Source organism: Ochotona curzoniae, unplaced genomic scaffold (assembly GCF_017591425.1).
Source record: "Ochotona curzoniae isolate NIBS_2020 unplaced genomic scaffold, NIBS_Ocur_1.0 contig_4612, whole genome shotgun sequence".
Lineage (NCBI taxonomy): Eukaryota > Metazoa > Chordata > Mammalia > Lagomorpha > Ochotonidae > Ochotona > Ochotona curzoniae.
In genome coordinates this window covers 1,597,817-1,620,288 of record NW_024466343.1, presented here as the reverse complement: position 1 = coordinate 1,620,288, position 22,472 = coordinate 1,597,817, and the positions used below count along the sequence as shown (strand labels likewise).

At 39.4% G+C, this 22,472-nt stretch overlaps 1 protein-coding gene across 1 annotated transcript in view; it reads right to left on the bottom strand.

The window, feature by feature from the left end:
- The window catches only part of LRRC7 (leucine rich repeat containing 7), a 444,758-nt gene that overhangs the window by 5,462 nt on the left and 416,824 nt on the right, over positions 1–22,472 (bottom strand). The window contains exon 26 of the mRNA XM_040987263.1: positions 5,833–5,907. Coding sequence (XP_040843197.1) covers positions 5,833–5,907 — 75 coding nt within the window. The remainder of the gene's footprint in view (positions 1–5,832; positions 5,908–22,472) is intronic.

Sequence of the window (22,472 nt, the reverse complement as noted above, 5' to 3'; positions counted from 1 at the left end):
GTTAACAGCTAAACATATACCTACTGGTCGCTAAAGGAGTAACAAAACTTCATGTAGATATGGAAGTTGTGAGCCACTAATTCAGTGGTTCTATACAGGTACAGCACCGTGTATATGGTCCAAAAACCCGGCTATCTACAAATATGTCAATTCGGTATCTAGAGAGTTTAATTTTACTTCTCAGTCTGATCCTTGAAACCTGGATCCTCTCATCTCTCCTCAATCCATAATCACCCTCTGTTCAACTGGATGAGAAACTCTTTTTTGTGACTCTAATACATGAGCCTGGGATCTTCCTTTTTAATATATGGCAGTTCCCTCAAAAAGTGTTCCTTCTACCTATTTACGATCTTCTTCTCTTGGTTAAAGGAACCCTTGTTCCACTAGAGACAAACTCCCTTTTCTCTAGTTCTCTCCACACTCAGTCTCCATACTCTGCACCCCTCCACTATTCATACTCTCCACTGTTTCACCTACCCCATTCACTTGCTGACTTGCTGGATAAGGCAAGGAGATAAAGGGCTAACACCTTGTATTTTTTTTCTGGTGAATGATCACCCACTCTACTTCCCAACCTAACTTCTCACATATCAATCATTCAATTCATTAACATTATTCATAATATCTATATTTTGAATCATGAATCAATTATTTGATTTCTAATGGGTACATTCATCTTGTCTCCCAGGCTATGAGTTTTCTCAGAGCACACAGCTTCTCTTTCACCTGTTCTGGGGCTTCCGATGATATTTTCCTTATGGTACTAGTCAAGATAGAGGTGGAGTTGTTACTATCATTCAATATCTTTCTATCTCTCTACATAATAAAACTCTAAAGCATCTAGTGAGGCTGGGAAGGGCCAGTTCTCCCAGCTTGGAGCTTTTTTCATGTGTCACACCATAAGCCACTTGAATAAGCTCAATAATTATAGTCTGTTTTGCAAAAATGAACAGTGAAATGACAGAGAAATCATAGGTATGTATTTAATTAATATCATCCTAACTTAATGCACACATGTTCATGTGATTCAAATAGCATTCTGATAATCACAGCAGAATGAAATATGGTAGGTAAGAAAAGTAGAAGGAATAAAACACACAAAACATAGATATTACCTAGTAAATTAAGGGCTGGGGCAGATTTGGAGAAGGTGTATCTCTTGCTATCTCATAGCTCTTACTCTTGGGTTAGATTAAGTTCTGTAATTGTCATCGGGGCTGGTGCTATGGTGCAGTGGAGTAAACCATGGGCTGCAGTGTTGGCCTCCCACATGGTGCTGGTTTGAATGGCTGCTCCACTGTTAATCTAGTTCCCTGTTAATATATCTGAGAAATCAATTGAAGACGGTCCGAGTTCCTGGACCTCTGTAACCACAGGAGTACGCAGAAGAAGCTCCTGGATCCTAGATTCTGTCACCAGCCTGACCCAGCCCTAGCCATTGAGATCAGTTTGGTAGTGAACCAGCAGACGAAGAGATGATGATCTCCTCTCTCTCTCTCTCTTTGTTACTCCATCAAATAAATAATAAACAAATTTTTTTTTGTTATAAGGAATGTTCCAACCCTTTCATTAAAAGCACATTATGCACGCTATTAATTTTTAAGACATATTACCAAATGAATCATGAATATTAAGTGAACACATTTGTTCTATCCTTAGAAAAAAACGTCAACAGTAAATTGTAGGTGGAATACAAGTTTCATCTTTACAATGTAAAACAGGAGATTGGCTGAGAGCATCTGAGACCCTTTGCACAACAATGAGGTAATCCACTGCAAGTTCTCAACTCCTTGGGAACTTTGTTTTATTTATTTATTTATGGAGATCTTTAAAAAATTAATTACATTGTATTATGTGACAGCTTCATAGGCTCTGGGATTTCCCCAACCCCCCGCCCTTCCCCCATGGTGGATTCCTCCACTTCGTTGCAGTATTACAGTTCAAATTCAGTCAAAATTTTTTCTTTGCAAACATATGCCAAGCATAGAGTCCAGCATCTTATTGTCAAGATAAATTCAATGGTTTCTTGGGGAGACCATCTCTGGTCTGAAGGTAGAGCTGGCAGAATATCATCCTGATCAATTAAAAGCCCCAAACACAACATCAAAAACAATTTACAACATTATGGAATTAATTGACATGGTATTGAGTGACCAATATGTTAAAAAAATGCAAGTTCTTAACCACATCCTGTGACTACTTCATTGACATTACAATTTTAGTTTATATACAACCAGCTTCTATACACCTTAAAATGGCTATAGGTTACTATTCAGCTGTCTCGTGTCTATTTCCATTTTAGTATTTAGCAGTTTATAGTGTTGAAGCATAATTTTGCTGAACTTGGCAGATTTTAGGATAGTATAAACTGGCTTATAACTCTAACAAGGCATATGTCAAAAGTTGAGGTGCAGAACAGCTTTAGGAGCGATGTGCAGAGAATTCTTCCATTCCCCAGTGAGGAGCAACTAATCTCTGTGTCCCACCTAGTAAGGTATATGTGAATACACGCTGACCGTTTCCTGTCTGGTTCTATGCTTTCCTTGTTGTTCTCTGTCTATCTATTTTAATTTTTTTGTTTGCTTTTTTTGGGGGCAAGGGGAGCTCCGGGGCGACCCTGATGACAGAGGGTGGGGATCTAAAGTTGGAACTAAGTAAGGACAGAGAAAGCTCCTCTCCCTAATCATAAAGGAAGTTTACTGCTCTGTTTCTGCAGACCACACTGCATTCATTCACTTTATTCTTCCTTTTACCTTTCTTTTCTAAGATCTATATTGCCATTAAGTTTTGTAAGTAAATGCATTCCATTGAGAACACATGAGACCGGTCTGCTAAGTATTAGGTCACTCAGTATTATTAAAACTCTTTCCCCAGTTTTTTTTTTTTAATTCAGAATTAGTCATTCTAATTTCTTTCTTTAATAAGTAGTTCATCACTTGCGTTCCCTTTAATTAATATGAATGAAATTATAAATACAATGATTTATTTAAGATTTATGTGCTTCTTCCTCTTATTTATAAAAAATGGACTTTGACTTTATTGTGCCAGATACAAATGAGTTCTGTAGCAACAATAACAACAAGAAAATAATCATTTCTGATCATCTGTTGTTGGGAGGAGAGCCAGCTGGGTGCAGAAATCTTAGAGTACACTTAGCTTTTACCTGTCTGGACTTATAACTCCTTCCTACTTTTGTATTTGAAAACCATTCCTTTGGTGGCATTGCTGTTGCTCCCAGGGATAAGAAATCTGAACCCTCACGTCCATACCCACAATGGCTCTCGAATGTCAGCCAGAAAATAGCTTTCCAGTACCCACCAAATAGACATTAATTGCTTATTTTCCCCTTTTAAGAATAGATACAGGTAGAAGAGTTTAATGTACATAATGTTGCAATAGTGCATACATATCTATACATCCATATCTATACCTATAGCTATAGCTATACACACATTTATTTCTGAATCTAAGCAGAAGAGAAATACTTCTTTTGCCTCTTATGTAATGCATGAGGGAAACTCAGTCCTGTGTTAAGGTATGGAATGCGTCTCTACCTAGGCTAGCATTCTAGCTCTAATTCTAGAGTTAATTTGTTAATTAATAGGGTTCTGAGATTGACTAATTTCTTTGCAATCTAGTACAGAGAAAGTTAACCAGCAGTTTCCTTTGCTAATGAGCAGCATGTACTCAGTGTTATAGAATTATGTTGTTTATTTATCCCTAGTTGCCTTTTCTATAAAGGCCTTTTCTGTTCAAGCTATTGAACAGAGTTTTGAACAGACAGGGATTGCAAACATAACCACAGTTTAATTTATAAATAATCGAATTGGAAACTCAAAGGCATGATGGAAAAGCTAAAGATCAAAGAATTAGACTATCCAAAAACATAGTTTTCATAATAAAGTGGTAAAAAATTTTCCTTTGTTTTAATGATCTAGTTCAAAATATCAATTGCTCTATTTGTTTTCTGTCTGTATGGAACAGACTTAGGCTGTTGGATACTTCCGCTGTCACAGTGCTGTGGGGTGTCGTGTTTTAACACTTGGGTAGCTAATCATATATGTTTTTGTTTAAATCAAGTAAATCTACTACCTTTATTTATTTATTTTAAAAGTTTTATTTTATTTGTATTTGAAAGGCAAAGTTACAGAGAGAAGGACACACTGAAAGAGAGAGAGAGAGAGAGAGAGAGAAAGAGAGAGAGAGAGAGATTTCCCATTCACTTATTCACTACCCAAATGGCTTCAATGGTCAGAGCTGAGATGAACCAAAGCCAGGAGTTAGGAACTTCCACTGTGTCTACTATTTGGGTTCAGGAGGCCAAAGACCTGGGTTCCTCAGTTGCTTTCTCAGGTCATAAGTAGGGAGCTGGATTGGAAGTGAATAGCTGGAACCTGGACTGGCACCCAGATGGGATGCCAGTGTCAAGGTGGAAGATTAGCTTACTATGCCTGATAATGATTTTTTTAAAGATTTACTTTACTTTTATTACAAAGTAAAATATACAGAGAGGAGGAGAGACAGAGACGAAGATCCTCTGTCTGCTGATTCACTCCCCAAGAGACTACAACAGTTGGAGCTGAGTCAATCTGAAGCCAGGAGCCAGGAACCTCTTCCAGGTCTTGCACACGGGTGCAGGGTCCCAAGGCTTTGGGCTGTCCTCAACTGCTTTCTCAGGGAGCTGGATGGAAAGTGGAGCTGCTGGGATTAGAACCGGTGCCCGTATGGGATTCTGGCGTGTTAAAGGCGAGGACTTTAGCCGCCTAGTCCACCACGCTGGGCCCCTGATAATGATTTTAATAGGTGCTTTACAACACTTCTGAGAGGAAACTGTGAAAGTGATCTTGCTAAACATATGTATTGAGCTACACAGGTTATCTGTTTTACTAGAATTTTTTGAGAGTTCAGAATATGGCACATAACAATTCTCTCAGAGCTGAGTTGAGGGGCCCTTACATCCTTAGAATTGCACTTGTATTGATTAACTAAATTTCCTTTCTCACATGTCTGGATATCTCAGTGCCTGTAAATCTTCAATGTATTATGTTAAGCCACTTTATAATTGCTAGAAATGGCCAAATATCAGAAATTCAAGGTATCCTGTTTTTTTAAAAACAGTGATAAGTTTCTATGATCAAGAATAAAATACTGAATCTTTATGTTGATAGTGTCAAAGAACTTTACCTGTAATGTAAGAAATGATCAAAGTGCCTCTTACTAGTATCAAGTAGCCAAGCATTTCCTTAACTGTTTACTAGCGTGATCCCTTTTTGACATGCAGAGCTGTGTGCTTTTTTCACTAGAAAATACATCTTGAAAAATCACCTTGTTTACAGGTGAACTTTTGCTTAGCTGGGGACAAGAAAGGCATATAATGCAAGTCTCACAGCATTCAATCATACAGTTGAAAAAGTAAATGAGCATCAATTCTTCCTTATCTACGATTTCACCACAACCCCATTTAGATACATTTATTATTTTATTTGATAACTACGCACAGATAAATACATATCATATGTATTACATACATATATCTACAATCTAAACTCTTATATTACTAAGTAATTCCACGTAGTTGAACTGAAGTGTAGGGCACTTATGTATTAGATCCCATATAAGGTGCTAGGGATATGGGATTATATCAGATTGAAATGCTTTAACTTGCTTCTTAACCAAATGATAATTAAGAAAATAAACAAAAAAGAAGAAGAAAAAAGGAAAGAAAAAAGGGCTTATTTCCAATCACATTACTCAAGTCATTTAATTTAATACCATGGCTACACATTCATGTCAGTGTTGACATTCTGCATGCATTGATTTTATTTGTCTTACCTGAAGGATTTTATCACCAGGCTGTAGTAGATTGGATGCTGGTCCATCAGGCTGAACCCTAGTAACAAAGATACCCTATAAGTCAGAAGTAACAAAGGTTAGGATTCTATTACCAAAACCTAGATCTACTAAACAAATTTTCATTCATATTAGAAATAATAAAAATAGTTTTAAAAAGTTTACACAGGTAAGCTTCAAGATTAATATTATATTTTAACCAAGGCATCATTCACCCAACCAGGTTTAATAAAAGCAATGTGTTCTTCTGCAAAAAAAAAAAAATCTTTTTTTTTTTAAACAATTTATTTTCCTTGGGAAATTTATGAAGAGAAGGGAAAGATCTTTCACTCACAGGTTCATTCCCTGTGAGTGAAGGTCACAATGGCTGGAGCAGAGCTGATTTGAAATCAGGAGCTAGGAGCTTTTGTATTAAAAATGTAAAAACTTAACATAAAAATATATCTGCTATGGGGCTGGTGTTGTGGTACAGAGTATAAGTGCCTGGGATGCCAGTACTTCATACAGGGCCAGTTCTAATCCTAGCTGGTCTACTTCTGATTCAGCTCTCTGATAATGGTCTGCACAAAGCCGTGGAACGTAGTCCAAGTGCTGAGCCCCTGCCACCTGCATGGGAGACTCAGATGAAGTTCCTGGCTCTTTCTTGACTTGGGTTTGGCCAAAAGTTGTGGCTATCTAGGGAATGAACCAATTGATTGAAGATTTTTCCCTCTCTGTTTCTATCCCTCTCTTTTTTCCCTTTGTTTCTCTCTCTCTATTAAATAAACAATTTTACTAAAAGTCTTCTATTTGGTTATAATTTCAACATATACTTAAAATTGTTAACTAGAATTACACATGCATGTATTAATATGAATTTTAATATTAATTATATAGGAGAAAATCAAACAACTACAACATGCATTTAAATAAAGTTTATGTCTATATTGTTACAAAATACTCGAAGAAGTGAATCTAATTTATGAAACAGTCAAATAAACTTTGTTGGTCATATGAATAAAGCAAACATTTGCTGAATCCATACTACACATTGGGCATTGATTTCATGATATACAGAGAAATATGGAACAGTTTCTAACTCCAATGAGTCAAAGATGGTCATGACAAAGCAGCCTGGCAAGTATTAATGATAGACAACAAACTGTAAAAAATATGCATCAATTTATGATTGCTATGGAATGGAATATTATTTGGAAATAAAACAGACTGAAGTACTGACACATGCTATAGCATGGATAAACCTTAAAACCATTATAAGAGTGATGCACCCAACCAAGTGGGAAATCTGAATTGGGCTAGTAAGCATCAACCACCCACTGGTGCACACAAAAGCTAGGACCAGGGGCCTACCTGGTGAGGCTAGATCACAGTACCCACTAGTACCCACCAGTGAGAGAACACGGGATGGATGATGTTAGGCTGGGGCCATGACACTAACCAGCACACAAGAGAATCAGGTCTGGGGTAGATTCTGTGGTGGGTATATGGGCCCACCCCTGTGGAGCTGTAATATCTGCTGGTTTGCTTAAGAGCTGGGAATGTTGATGGGTTGAGCTAGGCATGACCATGAAACCCTCTGACACACAGAGATTACTGGGGTTGGGAACAGGCTGGAATGGTCCAGGATGTAGCACCCACAGGTGCATCCAAGAATAGGGTGTGGGGTGGGCTGGGCTGCAACATCCACTAGCTCATATAAGGTTGGGGTAAAGAGGGCAGACTATGCCAAGTAAGGGTCTAGCGCCCACTGGCACATGTGAGATCTAAGTCTGGGAGTGGACCTGATGGAGGAATTTGGGGAGCTCCCCTGGGGGGTTGTAGCTCTCACTGGTGAGCCTGTGAGTTGGCTGGGTGCTGATCAGGTTGGGCAAGATAGCTTCACTCATTGGCAAACATGTGGGTTGGTTCTGGAGGTGGGGAGCCCAGGAAGGGCCAGGCCAACCTTAGCTCACTGGAGGAGCTTGCTCACTGTAGGAGTCAGACTGGAGTGTGGGTCATGCCAGGCTATGCTATCACACCTACTGGTTTGCATGAGCCAGGGATGGGAGTAGACTGGGCAGGGCAAGGCTATAGCACCTGCCAGCGAAATCTGCAACTGGGGACAGGCTGAGACAGGTGAGACTGCAGCATTTGATGACAAAGGCCAAGACGGGGAATAGGCTATGTCGAACTGGGTTAGAGCAGCCAATGGCATGCCAGGTATTGGCGGCTGAGAACAGGTCTAATTGGGGAGCCAAGGGGAAACTCCAACAGGGCTGTGGTTCCCACTGGTGCATATGAGAACCAGAAGGAGGGCTGTGACCTGGGCTGAACATGACCACAGTGTCCCTCAGCATGGGTGTGGACAGGGTTTATGGTGTGCCAGATTGGGCTAGACTATAGTACCCACTGGTGTTTGTGAGAGCCAGGGAAGATATAGGATGGGGTGGGCTATATCTCTGTACTCACTGAGCCATGCTAGAGCTGTGTCTGGATATGGACCAGGTGTGACTGGGCTGTAGCACTCAATAGCAAGAACCAGAATGGATATGGGCTGATTGGAAAAGGCCATAGCTCCTGCCAGGACGGGAGGTGGGCCAAATCAGGCTGGGCCAAGAACGCACTGGTGTCTGCAAGATCTGTCACTGGGAAGAGACCTGATAGAGGAGCTTGGGGAACTCCTCTGTCAGGATGCATTCCCTGCAGGTGAGCACAAGAATCAAGGCTGGGAGCTGCCCAGACTTACTATGTTACAGTACATATTGGCATACATGTGGGTCAGGTCTGGGGGTGGGCAGGACAGGGTGCAGGACAAATATAAGTCAGTTTACATTAGGGCTAGGACTGAGAACAGTTCATTAGGGCATGAACTGGAGCTGGAGGTAGACCAGGCTGGACCAGGCTACAGCACCTACTTGTAAATGTTGATGTGAGGTAGGCCATGACAGGATGGGATGTAGCACCCATCAGCACACATGAGACTTGGTGGGTGGTGTGAGTTCAATAAAGGGGCTGCGGGGGACTCCTCTGTTGGGCTACTGCTCCCACTGGAGAGTGTGAGAACAAGCATTGGAGGCAGACCAGGCAGGGAAGGAATACAACACCTATTGGCCTGCATGAGAACTGGGTTAACGGGAGAGTCAGGCTGGGCTAACCAACTGTACCCATTGTTGCATGCATGAGTCTAAGTAAGTGAAGGCTGGTTGGATTTTGAGGCAGCATCAGCTGGCACATGCTGGGATTGGGGTAAATCCTGTCAAGCTATAGTGAAGAACTACCTGGAGAGTGTAAGGTCTGGGAGTTGGAGTGGGCCCAGTAAGCAAACTGTGGACACCTCTCTGATGGGTTGCAACTCTCAGTGGTGAGCATGAGAACCAGGGCTGGGAACAGGCCTGGCTAGATAGATGGTGGTACTCACCAGTGTGAATGAGGACTGGATAGTGTGGGTAGTTGGGCTGAGCTAGGCCTCAATGTGCATTGACATGTATGAGAGCTGAATGGGATGTGGGACAGAATGAACCAGTCTGCTATACAGATAGGCAAGCACAGAAACCAGGGATGTGGTGGACCTAGTGTGGGTTATTTGGGGTTGCTCTGACTTGGCTGCAGCTCCTGCTGGTGTATGAGAAGGCTGAATGTATGCTGAGCACGGTTAGGCTGGGCTGCAGCATCCATTGTTTTTGTAAGAGACTGGCCTGGAAACAGAACTGATTCAGTAACTGAAACAACCTGTGTGAGTGCAGGCTGATGTGAGTGACAGAATCAGACTCCACTGGCAAGCACACAAGAACCAGGTCTGGTATCACTTCAGACAAGATTTCTTTGGGGATTCTCACCAACTGAACTGCTGGACTCAGAACTCTAACCATGGGCAGAACTGCAGACTCTATGGTCTGACAGTTAAGTGCATGACTCAGAACTGGGCCTTCTCAGTGGCTAAGACACAACAATAGATGGCATACCCAGATACACATGGAAGATATGGCAGTCCATTGGACCCTGCAGAGGACATCTGGTATCATAGTAGATGAAGGTGGACAAAATAAATTGGTCAAATATCCTGGATAGGCAAATATTTGGGTGACTGGAGACTCTAGGTGTATTGTGTCAACCAATGAGTCTTGGAAGGATTGCCTCATCCTAGGAGTGGCGAGATTGACAGCATTTCAGAACTACTAAAACCACTTGAGTAGAGTCCTTGGAGCATGCTTCATAGCAGGGACCCTGGGATGACAAAGGGTGGCTGTTCCCCATCCCCAGATACTGGGGCAGTTGGGAGGCTAGGTGCTGCTTCGTCCCTTATCTTCCTCCTCCTCCCAGATATAAGAAGAAAAGGAAATAATGTTCTCATCCACTTTTCCTTAATCCTTGCCTCTTCCCACTCTGGTCAACTATGTAAACATCATCAAAACTAAAAGGAGTGATTTTGCCATGAAAAAAGAAAACATAAAAGTTATGAAATTAAATTGGTGGTTGTTACAAAACTCTGAATATGCAAAAACTATCATAGTATTGCACTTGGAAAAGATGAATTTTAAAGTTTGTGAATTAATGTTACTACAGATATAATTACTTTAAATTTTAGAGAATTCTTTATAAAAATAAGATAACATTTTAATATTCCTGTTTAGTATTCAGAAAATCATGATATTTGGTGGGTCTGTAAACTTAATGACTTTTACTTTAACCCATATTTCTATATATGTGTGTATGTATGTAATGTAAATGGTTTAACAAACTAACCCAAATTTAAACAACTTTTACCCATACTTCCCTTAGCATTTCAAATCTTTATGAAACTTATACACTCATGGATTTTGAATTATTTTTATCCTTCTGATTTTAATGTTTTCTCTCCCATTTAAAATGAAGCTGCAAGACCTGGTGTGATAAACCAGTGGCTAAATCCTAGCCTTGCATGCTCTGGGATCCCATCTAGGTACTGGCTCTTGTTCTGGAAGCTCCACTTCCCATCCAGCTCCCTGCTTATGGCCTGGGAAAGCAGAAGAGGATGGCTGAAAGCCTTGGGATCCTGCACTCACATGGGAAACCTGGAAGAAGTTGCTTGCTCCTTGTTTCAGATTGGCTCAGGTCTGGCCATTGCGGTCACTTGGGGCAGTGAACCAGTAGGTGAAAGATTTTTCTCTGGCTCTCCTTCTCTCTGTAAATCTGCTTTTTCTAATAAAAATAAATAAATAAATAAAAATGAAGCCACAGATAGGCTTTGCAACTTCTAAGTTACTGTGAACTTCTAGTATTTAGGTGTATGGAATGGAAAGAAAATTGCTGGATAATAACAAAAATTCAAGCAATACTTAAATCACTAATAACACAGTAGTGAATAGAGAAGTTACAGCAAATCCATGCAGTAAAATAGTATATTGTCATTAAACATTAAGTCCCAGTTGACTAAATAGAAGTGCATGAATATTTAGTGGCACAAGCAGGTTACACATGACATGGTTCTGGTAATACTTTTTACTGAAATACATTTATATGAAGAGTTATCATTTGTATTATTAACAGTGATAATATTGGATAATGAAATATCAGATTTTTTGGGCTTAAATATGTTTTCTTATTTTTCTACTATAATTATACACTAGCTATAGCAATAAGAAAACAGTTCAAACAGATATAAACTTAGGATAATCATGCTAGTGTTAAGAGTGATGTTTAAACAGTTTGGGCGATTTCAATTACACAGATGGTCAATTCAGAAAGAAAAAAATGAGTTTGGAAAAGGTCTGATAAATAAGGCAAAATTAATAACGCACCAGCCCACTGAACGGCACAGGTTGTGACAACAAATATAATCTGCACAGTGCTTTTGGCAGTCATAGTTCTCATACCCCATCAGTCCAGGAAGCTCTGTATGTGACTACTCCCTCCAGTTTTCCCTCTCTTAGCTCTGAGGGTCTCTGTGCAATAGGCAGAATGATGCTATTGCTGCAAATAGGCTACTACACCTCTGGTTGCTGGAGGTGAAGTTGTTTTTCTATTATCTTACCCCAATGCTAAATTTTGATTCTCTTTCTTCAGTTTTTGATTTTTCTTCTTCAGTTTATTGTACAGGAACATGGTTAATAATGTTTGAATTCAGACCACAGGAGACAAATTATGAACATCATATCTGCAGTGCATGGAAGAGCTAACAATACCCTACAAACGAACTGTTGAAATAATACAAATGTAGTGTCTGTGGCGGTGGAATTTCATCCATCATGTGGCTCTGCAGGGTCCAATTGCTATTCTAAGACTTGCTTTGAAATTTTCTCTTATGATAACCCGAGTCTTCCAAAAAAACCCATTTGTTGCGTTTTTCTAAATTTTTATTAGATATTTTCAATCAATATATTTCATCAACTTTGAAATTGCTACTGCCATTAAATAGATATCCTGTCAGCCAGCATATTGCTACATTCATGGAAGCAAAAGACAATAACTGTTATATTTGATATTGGCCTGTGGCATTCATTATCTGTGGAGGTAGAATATTTCCCCAAAGAGTACATTCAAAAGAGAGTACTCTATTTTTTTAAACTTACTTTTGTATAAAACTGCTGTTGTATGAAAAAGCCAAATAAATCTCAACCCATTTTTGTGGTTTTTTTTATAACATTGAATATTGATGAGAAATATGGAAGCTTTAACTGCTTTGAAAGTTCATTGTAGAAATGTATCACCTTTTTAGCAATTCATGTGGCTCTGACACTTCAAAGAACTTTGGCATTGATGGCAAAATTTGGAAAGGATTAATCATATCTTTTTGCTCTGAAAATTAGAGCACTAACTTGCTGCTGTTTGGTGAAAAGTTACATCCTAACTTCTAGACAATAGGAAGGCATTTTGTATGTAAGCAAAGATTCAAACAGTAACATCAATTCTGGACTTTGCTGTGGAGATTTAAAATAGGTTCAATTTCTCCCAACATCTGGTAGAATTCCAAAAGTGGGACAAACTATTATGTAATATATTCAAAACTAGTGAAACACTCTATAGACCTAAGATCATAAATAATTTTGCCCAAGGATGGGCACTGTAGCACTAGCTCCCTTTTCCAGTTATGCATTATTTGTATATTCATTTTCTACTGTTGCAACAAAACACTACTGACTGAGTGTACTAGCACATTGCAAATTTATATTTTATAATTCTATGTTAGAAGTCCAGTGCAGATTTCACTGGACTAATATATCATGTTCGCAAGGTTATATTCTTGTGTGTCAAATCTCCAAGAGAGGATTGATTTTTCTGCCTTTTCTAGTTTTGAGGAAATGTCCATATTCCTTGGCTCATGTTCCTTTTCTTCCACAGTTGGTGTATTTCTCTGATTAATTTTTTGTTGCTGCATCTCTTCCTGACTATAGCTTGGAAAGTCTCCATTCACTGCAGAAAAAATTATTTACTCAAGAAGAAGATTGAGAGTAAGAGAGAGAGAAAAAGAGAGACAACGATGATATTCTGCCAGCTCTGCTTGCAGACCAAGGATGGTCTCCCCAGGAAACTGTTGAATTATGCTTGTAATGAAGGAATCATGACTGGATTTGAACAGGGAGAGAGAGAGAGAGAGAAAGAGAGAAAGAGAGAGAGAGGCGCTCTCACTCATCTGGCTGCCCCACTCTTTACCTACATGCAATAATTGTAAGCTGAAGCCACGAGTTGGGAATTTAATCCAAGTAATCCAAGGGGGGTGAGAATCCAATTTGAACTATCATCAGTTTATCCTAAGATCTGTTTCCTGGAATTAGAATCTGGATGAGGGAATTTAGTTCAGCTCAGGGACTTTGGTGTGAAATGTGGGTGTCTCAGTTGGTGACTTAATCTCTAAGTTTCCCAGGTTCTCCATTTTTAGGACTAAATGATTACTTTGCACACACCTGGGAAATGATCTTATGACAAAACCTTGAACTTCTTCATACTGCAAAATCTCTTCCACCATGTAATGTGACAATCATAGATTCTGGGAATGAGGTTGTCACTACATTTGAGGAACCTCCATCTATCATACTGTGTGAGTAGTGGTTTACAGCATAATTCTAAAGTTAGCCTGTTATGTTTTATTGTCACAAAAAATAACAGCGTGACTTCATATGGATGAGCAGGGCAAACGGTGTCAGGAATCTTGAGTTAACAGACTGCTAGTGTCAGAGATTGACAGCAGGCAATGGTCTGCAAGTCTGAGACCAAGGTCGAGGCGTATTAATGAGGGTCTTCAGTTGGGCAATGGTTCAAGGCCACAGGATTGTGAGTTTTAAGACATCTATGGCAGAATATTATCCTGTCCAATGAAAAGCCACAACATAACATCAACAACGATGATATTCTGCCAGCTCTGCTTGCAGACCAAGGATGGTCTCCCCAGGAAACTGTTGAATTTATCTGGACAATAAGATGCTTGACTCTATGCATGGTACATGCTTGTAATGAAGGAATCATGACTGGATTTGAACTGTAATACTGCAACAAGGTGGAGGAATCCACCATGGGGTGAGGGTATGGGGAGGAGTTGGAGGAATGCCAGAGCCTATGAAACTGTGTCATGAAATGAAATGAAATAAAAAAAAAACAAAAAAGATATCTATGGGACAGTCATATACTGGCTTCCATACTTGGGTCACATTGTTACCTCTTGATCATCAAGCATTGACTGGCTAACATCAATATGGGACATAACTATCAATGTTTGAGCCACATCAACTCCTATAATTTGACTTCCCAAGTATTTCAATAAAATATTGAGGCAATGAACTTTCTTCTTTGATTTTCTTCCTTAGAGAAGGGGGCTTGCTTATGGCCTACTGCTTTCATACTCTTATGTCTGTCTCATTTTTTATTTTCTCAATTCCAAGTCACCCCGTTCCAATTCTGTTCATGCCACACTGTATATAAGCATTTAAGAATTAGTGATTTTGTGAAATTTAATTTTCCTGCACTTGATCTTAGCCAAAAGGCTGAGAAGCGATGAAAGTTAATTTTTCTGTACTTAGCTTTCCCTTCTTTTTAAAAAAGATTTATTTTTATTATTTTTTTTATTGGAAAGGCGGATATACAGAGAGGAGAGACAGAGAGGAAGATCTTCCGTCTGATGATTCACTCCCCAAGCGCCCGCAATGGCCAATGCTATGCCGATCCGAAGCCAGGAGCCTCTTCCGGGTCTCCCACAGGGGTGCAGGGTCCCAAAGCTTTGGGCTGTCCTCGACTGCTTTCCCAGGCCACAGGCAGGGAGCTGGAAGGGAAGCGGGGCTGCCGGGATTAGAACCGGCGCCCATATGGGATCCCGGGCGTGCAAGGCGAAGAGCTTAACCACTTGCGCCACTGAGCCGGGCCCGCTTTTCCTTATTCTTAAAAAGGGCATAAAATTTATTGGATTAAGTCATTGAATATCAAAATACTTAAGATCATGAATGACGTTCAGTATGGGATCAATAAATATCATTGTAATTATTGGAAATCTGAAGGTTGAGCTACAGTCCAAAGTTCTTTACTCAGAAAAGGCCATATTAAGTTTCTGAGTCTCTGCTTATCTCAGATTTATTGATAGGGAAATATTCTTCCCTCCCTTCAGCTTGAAGTATATGGAAAGGTCAACATTTATTATATTTCTCTTGAATTCAAAAGAACATTGCTTATTTATGGAAGGGGATGAAAAGAGGACTGGGAATTTCTCTCCTGCCTCATCTGTGATTACTCTGATAAGAACTTAAATTGTAATTCACTCTCTTTAGTAGCCATAGGTCCTCTTTGGGGGGCTTTCTAATGCTTCTTACTAACTTGCAGGCACTACCTCTTTTGCTAACATTATATCAGGAAAATTAACACTTGATAGTAACGGTTTCTAGGATCTAGGTGCCCTAGCTGGGGTTTTAGTCACCTCCTACATGTGTTTTTCTAATCCCTGTTGTCTCGTGAGCAGCTCTCAGATTCCTTCATGGCTTGAAAGCACAGTGATCTTCCACGACACCGTCTCTATAGGTGTCTCTCAACAGAGCAATATGGTAGCTGCTGCAAAGTCCTTTCAAAACAATGTAAATCTTTGCTTTCCCTAAATGTAATCTGTGTGTGCTTCAAACAGTCCGAGACCTTACAGGCCCATTCATCGTGGAGGTATCCCTGAGGTTTTACTAAAGTTAATCCAGAGAGAGCTTGTTAGATGCTTGTTGCCATTTCATCTTTATGCTCCATTTTAAAACCAACCTTCAGGTACATTAGAAATGGTTATTCCAGGGACTGACATTTCAGAATATCAGGTTGAGCTGCTGATTATGAAGCCAGCACTTCATATGGGTGTTGGTTCAAATTCTGGCTGCTACACTTCCAATCCACTCCCAGATAATGAGCCTAGGAAAGCATCAGAAAGTGGCCAACTAATTGGACCCTTGTCACTTGGTAGGTACACCAAGAGGGAATTTTCAGGTTCCTAGATTTGGTCTGGCCCAGTCCCAGCCATTGCAGCCATTTGGAGAGTCAACTAGCTGACGAAGATGGTTCTTTGTCTTCTTTTTCTGTTCTTTCTCTCTGTTTTTCTCTGTGTGTGTGTCTATCCCTTCCTTTCTTTATATCTCTGCCATTCAACAAATAAATAAATCTTTTAAAAAGTAAAGTAAACGGATAATCCATAAATATCCATAGTAACCTTACAAAAAGCTTTGTTTTTCATAAGAATTCTGAAAAAGAAGGTTTGGGCACTTTCTCAGTGCTAAGATGTGATTGGATCTCATTGGTTGCCTAGTCTGTACATCTCTGAATATGAAACAAGAAAAATTCAAAAAAGTTAGTCTATGAGCCCAACAGTTAACAATCTAACTTTAGAGGAGAAACAAACTGCATATGGCTTTTACACGATGAATCTGAACAACTGTGACAGCCTCGGCCAATGTAAACAGGCTCACAAAATACAGAACTTGTTTTAAAAGGACCTTCAAAATCAAACTTGCATTATTCTTTAAAAATTTGAAAAGTTGGCTCTAGATGCTGAGAAGTTGGTTTTTAGGAAGTCTGCATCTCAAGTAAAAAATTAAACTCTCATAGTGACAATTCTAAACACATTATTTAAATATTTTGGCATAGAGTAATGCTTTCATATGATTCTTAAAGTTCAAAGTGAACTTCTATAGGAAAAAGCAGCTCCTGAAAATAACAAATAGAGCCACAAATTCAAAAGCTGTTGAGGAAAAAAATCTTCCTTCCTCCTAAATTTGATAAATATTAACTTAATAAAGTGGGAAATATTAATATGATTCTGTATTATAGTTAATAAAACAGCATTGAACTGCATGACTGACCAGATTTCCCTAGGTTTCATGATTATTACAAGACTTGACACACTGAGGGTAAAGGTATTATCTGTAATGGAATTTTCCACATGTGATGTTAAAATATTTTAAGACTAATTGCTATGTCTCAAATTATAAGTTTTTAGCAATTTGCTATCTTAGAAACTAGGGAACTTACATGCAGCAAGATATTTGTTCCATGGTCATTTGAATAAAAAATAGGGAGACTCGAAGAGAAAATAAGAGAGGCTGGGAAGAAGAGACAGAAAGGAGAGACTTTGGCAGCTGAGTATATTTCAATTTACAGCTGAAATTTTACTCACAAAACAATGTAAAGCAAATTAAAAAAAAACCTAGATAAGATGGAGAGTTGATTTTTATAAAGGTTTCTATCTAGTAAATTTGAGACATGGATACAAATTAAAGATTTTTTAAATTTTCATTGGAAAAGAGATCTACAGAGAGGAGAGGCAGTAAGATTTTCCATCCACTGGTTGAATCCCCAAGCTGTCGCAAGAACTGCAGTTGAGCCAATCCAAAGCCAGGAGCTTCATCTGGGTCTTCCACATGGGTGCAGGGTCCCAAGGTCCAGGGTAATCCCCAACTGCTTTTCAGGCTACAAGCAGGGAGCTGGATGGGAATGGAGCAACGTGGCAATGAAGCAGCCTCCACATGGGATCCTGGCACTTGCCAAGGTGAGGATTTAGACACTGAGCCATCACGCTGGGCCCATTAACAACAAATTAAAGTTCTACAACTGATCAAGTCTTCTAAAACTTTTAGTAAAATGTTATGTACAGATTCTGAAAAGAATTCCGAGGCAGGCGTTATGGCTAGTTTGATTGTGCTGATGCTAGGAATGCATCCACCCCGTATCAGTTCCTAGGTTTGACCTCTGCCTCTACTTCTTCCCTATTAGCTTCCTGCTAAGGTGCATTCTGGGGCTAGCTCAAGTGGTTGGGTCCCTGCCAGCCCCATGAGTGAGCCAGATGAAGTTCCTGACTCTTGCTCAGGTATTTGTGGGTATTTGGATAATGAACCTGGGTGTGGAATCTCTTTTGTCTTTCTCTCTCTCTCTTTCTTTCCTTCTTTCACTTCTCTTTTTTCTCTTTCTCTTCTTCATTCTCTTTTTTTTCCTTCTTTCTTGTTCTCTTTCTCTTATCTTTTCCTTTCTCTCTTTTCCTCTTTCTCTTTCTTTTCTCTCTTTACCCTGCCTTTCAGGTAAATATTTAAAAAACTTGAAATTGTATTTCACTATCTTTTAAAAATATTAAAGTGGAAATGAATTGTTGCATTTATAAAATAAGTTATTAATAATATATTAGAATAAAATAGAGACTAATGAACTCCACAGAAATGAACAGAAGATTACAAATATCTTATGACAATATAATAGAATGTTATGTACTAGCAGAAGCAATCCACATTGTTTGGTTTCTGGACTTAATCAATTTTTTTCAACCATTCTAAAAGTTCTTTTAGTAACACATGCCACTCTCCCTCCAAATAGTTTAAGACACTATTCTTACATGATTTGCTAAAAACATTCCCAAACCACTACACATAATGGTGCAGTGGTTGAGTCTCTGCCTGCAGTGCTGGCAATCCAGAGGGGCACCATTTCATATGTTTTCTTTAAGAAAATATGATGTCTTTCAAAAAAAAAAAGAAAATATGATGTCAAATCCAAAGATTTTTACCTACGAATTCTGCCTTATCACATCTCCTAGTTATTTTTACCCTTCATAATAAGATCTTGCATTGTAAACTATTAATGAGTCATCCATAAGAAACTGATTGCATTTAATCACCTGAGATTGTTAAATGTCCCTTTCATCACTGTTATTACTACTGCCCATAAGTAACAAGGATCTGGTTTTCCTTGTACCTTCATTAGTGTCTTGGGACACGTGCTGGCATGTATTCCTACGTGAAGATGTGGGACACTCTTTTTCACCACCCTAGCATCACACTGATACTTTGTTATATGTTCATTAACTTCATGTGGAGGAAGGTTCACTATTCTTGTTTTTTATTTTCTCCCCATGGTGGACTGTACTCAAGGGGATATGGAAATGTAGTGGAAATTAATAAGTTCATAGGTGGAAACAGAGAGAAGTATGCACTACAAGTAGGGACTTACAATGAGGTGACAGAGAATCTCCTACACTGTTGGGAGACACCTCAGTGGCAACATGATGGACTTGTGAAAATTCACCAAGACACCCCACTGTAAGACTGCAGGGGAAAGCAGAGGGGAGGGGAGCGAATGTGGGGAGGCCCCAGTGCCTATTAAACTGCATCATAAAACAACAAAAAATCAGCATTTCAAATAAAAACAAATAAATAGTCTTACAACCCCCCAGATTAAGAACTCCTTTGTCTGAGGTTACTTTTAGAAGTGAAAGATTGACTGAATATTTTCTATTGTCTGAGGCTAATTACCGTGGCTGTTCTTTCTCAGGAATTTGAAGGTAAGTACTAAAATTGTGTTTGATTTAGGTTTACTTCCTAATTATGCTTTTAATTTTACTAATTATTCCTGTGTCCCCATGATTATCTAATAATTATTTAATCACATATGTCAAATATCTATCTGTTCTGACTGAATATACATTTCAGCCTGTTTATTCCTGGGTGAAATTCTTGAGCTAAAAAAGACTTTTCTTTTGCTTAGTTCTATATATTTTTTAAGAGTTAATGATCATACACCTTCATTACTATCTTTCTGGTCTTTTAGGGAAAAAGAATTTTACATTCATTTTATTTTATGGATTCTTTGAATTTAGTATTTAATTTGAGATCCAAGTGTTAGTGAGTGTATCATTCTGCTTTGCTTAGTTTATTGACTCGGTCCAAGATCTAAGGATACTTCCCCTCAGCTTCACAAATACTGTAAAATGTTAAAAGCTATGAAAAACCGGAGGAGATTCCGATAGGTGGCTGTGGATTCTCTTCTCTGCCTGTCCTGAAAATAGCACTGGTGGTCAAATTTTAGGTTATTGTCCCTGTGGGCTCCCTCATATCCCATTCAGTTGCAAAAGTCTTGGCATTATTTTTACCATTTGAAAATCACTAACTGGAAAGTGAAGAATTGAATCAAATGTCTTTTGTCCATTTTTTTCTTTGGTAAAATAATGATTTTGAGGTGAAATTATTTTGTTGTAAACTATGCTTCTCCTGGGTCTCGCACCTGGGGGCAGGGTCCCAAGGTTTTAGGCCATTCTCCATGGCATTCCCTGGCCACAAACAGGGGACTGGATGGGAAGTATAGCCACCAAGATGCAAACCAGCACCCGTATGGGATTCTAGTACATGCAAGGCAAGGCTTTAGCCACTGGCCATTGCTTCAGGTCCTGTAAACTATGCTTAAACTGTGCTTTTTATAGGTTCAATAAGTTTTATTCAACAGTTAACACATTGTTGAATAGGCACACCATGATAGGAGACTTATGATGGTTTATGAAGGAATATACTATTGTAATAATATAGAAGAAATCAGGGTGGGGGAGGGGGTTTTGGGAAAGGTACGGGAAATCCCAGAGCCTTTGGTACTGTATCATAAAATAACAAATAAGTAAAAGAGTGACAGAAGGGCAAAAAGTGTGGGGATAAAGTGTAAACACCCGGCACACGGTTACGAGTATTTCCTAGACCAAATGTTTACATGGGTAAGGTGTGTGTGTGTGTAGGGAGCGTGTGCAGAGTGAGAAAGGAGGAATTTCAGTGTCTACATTTCTTTATTTGGAATTTTACAGTAATAGTTTCTATTTTTATTTATTATTAGTCTATTTTTAGAAAAGATGTGTTGACTTGAGTGATAACAGATCATTAAAGCTATAATTATAGCTTTATAATGTAATATAGCTTTATATAGCATATATAAAATATGTTATCTCAAAAAAGGGAGAGGATGAAAAGGTGCGGAGGAGGAAGGAAGGGATATGCTATTTTTAGAATTGTATCTATAAACTATATCAAATCTTTTGTATCTGTTAAAAACCAACTAAAAACTCAAAAATAAAATAAAAAGAAGAAAATAGGTACTTGCTTATGTATTTATCTGAACAACAGAGTCATAGAGAAAGAGAGGGAGATTGAGGAGACAGATTTTATCTATGTGCTATTCTGTTTCCCTGATGCTAGGGCTACGTAAGACTGAAGCAGGGGCTATTTCATCAAAGTCCCCAAGTGCACCAACACTGAGCTGAATCAGAAAAGGAGTAGCTGGGACTTGAACTGGCATTTTGATATGGAATGGGCGCATCAAAAGTGTAATTTGCTGTACCCCTACCTGTGCAATTTTTAAAAAGATTTATTTATTTATTTATTTATTTTATTGGAAAGGCAGATACACGGAGAGAAGGAGAGACAGAGAGGAAGATCTTCTGTCTGATGGTTCACTCCCCAAGCACCCGCAATGGCTGGAGCTGAGCCAATCCGAAGCCAGGAGCCTCTTCCAGGTCTCCCACGCGGGTGCAGGGTCCCAAAGCTTTGGGTCTTCCTCAGCTGCATTCACAGGCCACAGGGAGGGAGTTGGATGGGAATCAGGGCCGCCAGGATTAGAACTGGCACCCATATGGGATCCCAGCGCGTTCAAGGCGAGGACTTTAGCCACTACGCTATCGCGTTGGGCCCCCTGTGTAATATTTTAAGACTATAGGAAGGCTCAACCTGGTAGCTCAGCGCTTAAAGTCCTTGCCTTGCATGTGCTGGGGTCCTATATGGGCACCGGTTCTAATCCTGGCTGCTCCACTTCCCATCCAGCTCCCTGCTTGTGGCCTGGGAAAGCAGTCTAGGATGGCCCAAAGCCATGGGACCCTACACCTGAAAGGGAGACCCGGAAGAGGCTCCTGCCTTCAGCTGGGCTCAGCTCCGGCTATTGCGGCTGCTTGGTGAATGAATCAGCGGACGGAAGATCTTTTTCTGTCTCTCCTCTTTCTGTATATCTGACTTTGCAATAAAAATAAATAAATCTTTAAGAAAAAAAGACTATAGGTTAAAAAAAGAGGATCTGCATTTGAGATTAAGAATGTATTTAAGGAGGGAAAGGATTATGATGCTCAGGTAAATACATTGAGACTGCTATGTGGCTAGTGAGTGCAGGAAGCAATTCATATCCAGCAGAACCTTCTTGATTCTCTCCTTGTCTCTTTGACCATCCTGCATTTATAGCTCAGAGAAAGTCACCTTCACGAGCTGAACGTATCTCATCTTTGTTTACAAATTACACAAGAACAAGCACAGCTGTGTTTACTGTAATATAGGCACAAACGAAGCTTCCTGAGTCTTAGTCCTCCAGTAAACTAGTCATTCCATGATAAGGTACAGTAACTGACAAAAAAGGGGTGGAGGATATGTGTAGTT